Raw genomic sequence first — 8,268 nt, forward strand, 5'->3', positions numbered from 1 at the left:
ATAAATAAATAAATAAATAAATAAATAAATAAATAAATAAATAAATAAATATTTTGAAAAAAAGAAATATTAATAGTATGTCACTGTTGTCAGAAGACACAGTCCGTGAAACAAGAGAGTCCAAAGTATCCCAAGGATGGTGAAATGTAGATCTAGCATTTACACCAGTGGAGAACGATGATTTGATAAGTGAGGCGGACATAACCACCTAGCCTTTTGCTTTATTTTTTTTAAGTCTTCCTGGGACCAGTAGATGGCGTAACGGTTATATTGCTGGACTCTCCTCACATGGCTGGCTGCAGTTCGAGTCCCAGGCCCAGTGGCTTTAAACTCTGGCCGGGCGTGTGTGCAGGCATGCACAAAATCCTGAGAGGAGAAGGGATTGCCACATGGCCATCTCGGGGAGTGGGGGTGATTTTTCGTTTTCTGTCTCTCTAGGTCTCTTTCTCTCCAGTGAGTGCAAAAATCTCCCTAAAAAATTCTTCTAAACTTCCCCCATCTTTCACTTTCTTACATATAGAAATGTACATCTACTTTATACCAGAATGAACTATAGACAGATCAAAATACTCAAAAATCAAAGACATAAAATGGTTTGAAGTTAAGAGGGCCAGCTAACTGTGTGTGTGACTGTGCAGGGACTGCAGCTGTGCTTCCTCAGCTGCTGTTTCTCCTTTCTTTCCTCCCTCCCTCCCTCCCTGCCTCCCTCTTTCTCTCTTTCTCTCTCTCTCTCTTTCTTTCTTTCTTTCTTTCTTTCTTTCTTTCTTTCTTTCTTTCTTTCTTTCTTTCTTTCTTTCTTTCTTTCTTTCTTTCTTTCTTTCTTTCCTGAGTCTATCTGGGCAAACCAACAACTAGGAGGTGTGCTGGAGGAAATGGGGAGGGAGTCTGGCGGACCTGTAGCCTGAGGGGGCGCAATATCTCTGCACCCTGGGAAGCAAGGCCAGCCTATCACTTGGGAAGTCCACTGGGGAGCAAAGGGCCCCTTTAAAAGGCCCACGGCTACACCTCCTGAGACTTGCTACAAGCCTGGCTTCACCTTCCGCCTTTCCAGAGAAGGTAGAAGTCTATATTGCCTGTGAGAGATATTAGCAGACCCTGTCTTTCAGAAGGCTGGGAGGGGCCCACCAAACCCACGTGTGGGCCAGATCTGTCCCACGGGCCGGCAGCCTATAGTTTCTGAGGTCAATGCAAAAGTGCGATCGCACGAGTGCCCGCAGAGAACACACGCCGTTATGTTCACAATCCTGGGGGAGGAAAGACCTTTCCCAGCACCATCAAAAGCAGGATCTATAAAGGACAAGACATTTAGCTGTATAAAAATGTAAAACTTATGTGTAACCAAACACAATGAACAGAGTTAAAGAGAAATGACGGCCTTCCCCCCAGGCTCTGGTCTGGTCACATGTCTTCCTCGGTGGGGGAGGGAGCGGATCAGGCTTAACAGCCCCCAGAGGACCACCTGGGACTAAAGCAGTTTCTAAGTGAATGAGAAGTGGAAAGCAAGTAGGAAAGCATCCAGAACAATCCAGAATTACAGCCACCACCATCTCCTCTTTATTGCCCGAGACATGTGGGTGCGCATGTGCGTGCGAGGAAGAGAGCACACGGACCCCCTCGTTGGAGCTGGATCCACCACGACCCTCCTTTCTCCAACTCTCCATCCCATCAAGACCCTGGACACACAGGCACACACGCGCGGCATGCTTTGCCAAGCTGTCTGGGTTGGGGGGGGGGAGCCTCAAATCCTGGTTGGCCACATGAGATCCAGCTTTCTCTCTCTTTCTCTCTTTCTCTTTTATTATTTTTAAAGAGGTTTTTGCTGTAGGGCATGTGTGCTTGCTAGAAAGACAGAGAGAGACAGAGAGACAGAAAGCGAGAAATCACCCTCCAGGGGGGATGGCCATGCCGCAATCCCTTTCCCTCCATTCTCCTCTCGGGATCTTGGGCACGCACGCACACGCGCCTGGTGTGAGTTCTAAGCCACCGGGTCTGGGACTCCAACTGCAGTCGACTACATGGGAGTCCAGCAACATAGCCATTATGCCAACTGGTCCCTCTTTTTTTTTTTTTTATAACAAAAATTTTAAATTTTATTTTACTTATTTATTTACTTATTTTAATCTGACCAGAGAGACACACAGAGAGAGGTTAAGTGAGAAAGCAAGCCACCAGGTCTGGGACTTGACCCATGGCCAGCCACATAGGAGTGTCTAGCACCTTAGCCACCACGCCACCTGCTGGCTTCACTACACTGCATTTAACCACTGCACTGTGGGGCCAGCTCCCCATCTTCTATTCTGTTACTCAAAAGACTCTAGCTACGGAACTTTGAGTCTCTCTCTCTCATACTTTAATACGACTCTAAAAATCTAATGGTGCAGATAACAACTGATTAGTGATATCAAGAATTTTTCTGGTGCTGGCTTCAGGGCACGGAGGTAATGTGTTGCTCAAGAGAAGCTGGAGGATTCCATATGGTGACGGCAGTTCAAATCCCTGGCCTAGACAGCCTGAAACACGCCAGGCACACATACTGTGCCCAAGATCTGGTGGGTTGGGGGACCAGAGGAAGGGGATCACAGTGTGACCAGAGTCTCTCATTCTCACGTGCACATGCAGAGAGGATTGTTACTGGAGACCAAATGAGTTTCTCTTTAAAACTGGTTTAGGCGGGCCAGCAGATGACATAATGGTTACATTGCTGGACTCTCATATAGTCGACCGTGGTTCAAGTCCTGGACCCGGCAGTTTAAAACTTAACGCCAGGTGCATGTGTGTGCATGCCTAAGATCCCAAGAGGAGTGGAGGAGAGGGGACTGCGGCGTGGCCATCCCCCCGTGGCGTGATTTCTCACTTTCTGTCTTTCTGTCTCTCCAGTGAGCACACACACCCTATCGCAAAAATCTCTCAAAAAATAAATAATAAAACTGCTTTAGAATGTTAATATAACATAGCATCTGTGAGCAGGCACCGAACTGTATGTGCAGACTCTGAAGCAGAGGAGTAAACGGTAAAATAGAAATGTAACCGAATTCCCCCTCATGGCTCTCACAGAGCTGCGGTACATCATGTTTGCTGGGCAAGAGCTGGAATTATACTGGCCCTGCGTCGGTGCCGTTTGGACCACCATCGCGAACGGTAACCTGACACCCGCAGTAAGTTAGAGACCTAAGAGACGCCAGGCCTGCTGAAACATGGAGCCCCTCGAACAGTCTGACCGCAGAGAAAATGGGAACTCGGAAACATTTCCACCAGCGTTCTTCTTGTTTATTCCTTTCTTCCATGAGGAAGAAGGAAACAGAGAGACAAGCACCCCCGACGCGGGCTTCATCTCATCACGGGCACGTCTGTGCACGCTTAGCATACACCTGGAGGTCCCAGAACACGCGCATGTGCATTACCCTCCTCTGAGGACCCATCCTCTGAGGACGCGTTAATGCTTTGCCACTGCCTGGATCCCAGAGAGTTCTTAAGATGAAAAGGACCCTTAATAATAAATAAAGTTAACTAAATAACTATTTTAAAAGCTATTAGAAAGAGATGAAAAGGGGGCTGGCAAGTGGCATGAAGATTAAGAACGCTGGACTCCCACATGGTCGGCCATGGTTCGAGTCCCGGACCTGGAGGCTTGCTCTCTCACTTTCCCTTTCTCTCTCTATCTGGTCAAATTGAAAACAACAACAACAACAACAATAGAATTAAATTCCCACATTATTTTTTTTAAAAAAAAGATCAAAAGCCCCAAACTTATTCTTTGAATTGATTCTAAAATGAAACATCACCAGGTCTTAGAATCAGACCCCACACTCACCTGCTGCCGCTGCCGTTGGCTCGCTCGGTGAACGCCATAGCTTCCAGTCAGGAGCCAAGGGCGGGTCCACTCATCTGGAAGAGAAAGGGCTGTGAGCGCTGGCCCACAGCGGCACCCCGAGAGGTCTCACGAGAGGTCTCATGAGAGGTCTCACTGGAGACAGGCTTGGACGTGCTCATTTGCGTTAGGGGCATTCTTCGCCAACTCCCGAGGTGCACGACCGAACCGGCTGGTGTAGGTTGAAAGCCACGTGCACTTTCGAGGCTGTAGCTCAAAGCCAGTTCTGCGAGAGAAACACGTGCACAGACAGATCACGGAAAGGAGAGGAGAGAACATCTCCCTCGTGTCTGCTCCATGCCAAGCACTGTGGTGAGCCCGTTTAAAAAGGCCATTTTATGGAAGCGTTACACTACACTTGCCAGGTGGGTCCCAACAGGCCATGCACGGAGAAAGCGGAGGCTGGGTTGTAAGTACCTTCCCAGGGGTCACAGGCCGTGTCAGCATCTCACTGTCATTTAAAGGAAGGGCGGAAGTGCCCAGCTTATCAGCAAAAGGGAATCGAACACTGATCTTCACAGATGAGTGAAAAACTAAACAAAAGCAGTGTGTGCCGGTACCAACCAAGCTTGAGATTTTACTTCCACTCCTAAAAGGGTCTTAATACTGTGGTATTAATACCAGCGTATGGTATGGAGGTTAAGGTGTTAGATCCCACATGGCCGCTGGGCAGTTTGTCTCAGACCTGGTGGCTTAAAAATCACGACCAGTGTGTGTGTGTGCCCCAAATCCCGAAAGGAGAATGGCGGAGAAGGGATGGTGATGTGGCCATCCTCCCCAAGGTCGGATTTCTCAATTTCCCCCTCTTTCTCTCTGTCTCTCTCTGGCAAGTGCACGCACCCTATAGCAAAAACTAAAATGATGAAATTTTTAATTTGACCAGAGAGAGACAGAGAGAGAGAGAAACAGAAAGTGAGAAAGCATGCCGCCAGGTCTGGAGCTTGAACCACAGTCGGCTATATGGGAATTCAGTGGCCTTAACCACCATGCCACCTGCCAGCTTGAACATAATACATTTTTTTTAAATGATAAAAAGTACTTAATTTTTTTAAAGAGGTTTTTTCTATAGGGCGTGTGCACTTGCCAGACAGAGAGAGACAGAGAGACAGAAAGCGAGAAATCACCCCCCAGGGGGGATGGCCACGCTGCAATCCCTTCTCCTCCATTCTCCTCTCGGGATCTTGGGCACGCACGCACACGCGCCCGACGTGAGTTTTAAGCCACCAAGTCTGGGACGCGAACTACAGTTGACTACATGGGAGTCCAGCGACATAGCCATTACGCTAACTGCTGGTCCCATGTACTTAATTTTTTAAAAAGCAATTCTTGGGGCCAGCAGCTGGTAAGGTGATTAAGGTGCTGGATCCCACATGGCTGACTCCACAGTTCAAGTCCCAGACAAGTTCCAGCAACAGTTTGAGAAACGTGCTAGGCACATGTGTGTATGTGTCCAAATCCCAAGAGGAAAATGGAGGAGACAGGGTTGTGACGTGGACATCCTCCCTGGAAATGATTTCTCACTTTCCCTCTCTATTGTGTCTCTCTGGCAAACTCCACAGCAAAAATCTAAAATAAATAAGTAAACAATTCTTCAGCAGTCTCCCAAAGCAGAACTGGAATTTTTGAGGAAAAAAGATGTCATCCAATCTGGGCAGATAGCCTTGGTTTTTATCTTGTGTGTGTCTGGAAACAATTCATTTCTGTGGGGGACACTATCAACAGCTGTTTCCTTTTCCCTCTCTAGTTTGTGTTTGTATCAATAAGTGGACTGCACTTATCCTAAAGGCAAAGGCAGGTTACTGTATTTTCTTAGTACAGATTTAACAAACTGTTGGACAGGAGTGGAAACACTACACTGAATATGTAACCATTCTATCTAGCTGGGGTTGAAACACTGACTTCAGTCCTTCAGAGCTACTTTGCCTTTTGATAAGCTCTTTATCACCCTGGCCATACAACCTGAGTGGCTGACTTCTAACTATTTACAATGTTGCCATATTGGTAGCTATCATTTGTCATCCTACCTCCTCTCCCAGACTGCAACACCGATATTGCAATTTAGTAACTCCTGTTTAGCCGGGAGTTCTGTTTGTCAAGATCAAACGTTTTAAAGAGTCCCAATTCTCACCAGCTATCCTGGGCGAGAGAAGTTTCCTAAACTGGCCAATTCCATTCCCACTCCTGTTGCTCCACTTCCCCCCACACACACACACCTTCTTTCACTTTCTTTTTTCCCTTTCTCCCCCTTTCTCCACCATCTTCTCTTTTATTCCACCTGTCCCCACTCCCTTTGCTGCTCTCACTTTCTCTCAACTTGCCGGGCTGGCACACAGAAAATGATCAATAAAATAGTATTGGCTGGCCCCGTGGTCTGTTGGTTAAGAGAGATGACTCCCAGAAGACTGACTGTGGTTTGAATCCTAGCTCCAGCAGCCTGAAAAACATGCTGGAGTGTGTGAGTGAGCGTGTCTAAGATCCCAACATGGCGAAGTGGAGAAGGGGCTGGGGTGTGACCATGTTTCATCGGGGTGGGGAGAGGGGCTTCTGTCTCCTTCCGGCTCTCTTACCTTACAGTGAGACCATTCTTTCTCTGTCTCTCTCTCATTCTTTCTCTCTGACTCTGGCAAGTGCAAAAATAAATAAATAAAACAAAATCATGGACATCAAACTGCTTTTCTCCTCTAATTTGACGGTGAAGCAATTCAAGTTAAATATGCATGTTTGGGTACACCCCCCCACCCCACACATACTATTTATTCATATGGATACTTGCGCCACACACATACATACATACAAGGGAAAGAAACAAGGTAAGAGGAATGATTCAGAGTATTTTCAAATATTCTGCTCTATATCATGAAATGGTTCCAAATCTAGCACATTCTGGGAACCTACTCTCAGGAGTCTTTTTGACATACTGGTCCTAAGGCCTGCATTGCACCTAACTCTAAGACCTCAGGAAAATGACTAGGGGCTGGCAGGTGGCGTGGTGGGGCAATTTCTCGTTGTCTCTGTCTCTCTCCAATAAAAGCACACGCCCTAAGGCAAAAACCTCTTTAAAAAAAAAAAAGAAAATAAAGACAAAAGATCCATGACATGTCCTGCTTTCTGAAGGAGAATATGAGGGAAATTCCTCTGTCCAGAGGCAGGAGGACGGCTGGACTGGTCAGCTCCCGGTCATGTCCACTCCCCTTTACCCACATGTACCTTCCAAGAATAACAGTGTCTTGGTTAACAAGCAATGTGTCAAGGGTGAGTCATGGGTCACATCCTCTGTTTTTGTCTGACTCTCTACAATTTTACCCCAAACAGATCATAATTTCCCAAGACCCCAACCTGACTCGACTGCCTGCAGTTCCTCTAGCAACAGCCCAACGCTAGTGGATTTCCAGAGCTCAGAAATTCATCAAGGAGGACGGCTTCCCAGTTATCTCCTTCTACTGCAAAGCCTTCGGGGGCGGTCTGGTGTTAGCCCACACTCAGGTACACGCCCCACATCTACCTCCCTCTCATCATTCAGTTCTCTGCTCAGTGATAGTCTCGGGCCTTCCCCAGACTTCTGAAGCTGGGACAGCACTGCTGGAGCCTCGATCACGCTCCCTAACTGGCCCATGCTGTTCTATTTCACAGGTGAGGAACCCGGTTAGCTGCAAGTAACAATTGCTTAGTTAAAAGAGGTTTACGCTTCTCTTGTAGCAAATCTAGAAGAGAGTGGCTACTGGTATAGTTTTCGCTATTCAACAAGGACATCAATAACTCCTACAGGGCCAGTAGGTGGCATGATGGTTAAAGTGTTGGACTCCCACATGGCTGACTGTGGTTCGAGTCCCAGACCTGGCAGCTTGAAAACCACAATGGACATGTGTACATGTGTGTCCAAAATCCAGAGAGAAGAATGGAGGAGAAGGAATTGAAGCGCGGCCATTCCCCCCTAGGGGCTGATTTCTCACTTTCTCTCCACTGAGCACACATACCCTATAGTAAGTAAGTAAGTAAGTGAATGAATGAATGAATGAATGAATAAATAAATAAAAAAGGAAAAAGATCTCTTGGGACCAGGAGATGGTCTGGAGGTTAAGGTGCTGGATCCCACATATCTGACAGTGCAGTTTGAGTTCCAGACCTGGTGGCTTGAAGATCATGCCAGGTGCATGTGCATGCATGCTCAGAATTCCAAGAGGAGATTGGAGGAGAGGGGACTGTGCTGTGGTCATCCTTTGGGGGGGATTTCTCTCTCTCTGGCAAGCAGCAAAACTAAAACAAACAAACAAACAGGGGAAAAAACCCTTCTGGTTTTCTGCTTTGCCACATTAAGTATTTGTCTTTATGCTTGTCCTCCTGTGGTGCACAAGGTTACTGCCACAACGAGACATCATCCACATGAGGCAGGAAGGGGAGTG

At 47.1% G+C, this 8,268-nt stretch overlaps 1 protein-coding gene across 1 annotated transcript in view; it reads right to left on the reverse strand.

Annotated features, from left to right (window-relative positions):
* The window catches only part of AFF1 (ALF transcription elongation factor 1), a 236,826-nt gene that overhangs the window by 218,278 nt on the left and 10,280 nt on the right, over positions 1-8,268 (reverse strand). Inside the window, 1 exon segment of the mRNA XM_027769864.1 lies at positions 3,812-3,885. Within this exon segment, the coding sequence (XP_027625665.1) occupies positions 3,812-3,849 (38 nt within the window). The 5' untranslated portion in view covers positions 3,850-3,885.

The sequence above is a fragment of the Tupaia chinensis genome, unplaced genomic scaffold, assembly GCF_000334495.1.
Source record: "Tupaia chinensis unplaced genomic scaffold, TupChi_1.0 Scaffold000094_1, whole genome shotgun sequence".
NCBI classification, from domain to species: domain Eukaryota; kingdom Metazoa; phylum Chordata; class Mammalia; order Scandentia; family Tupaiidae; genus Tupaia; species Tupaia belangeri.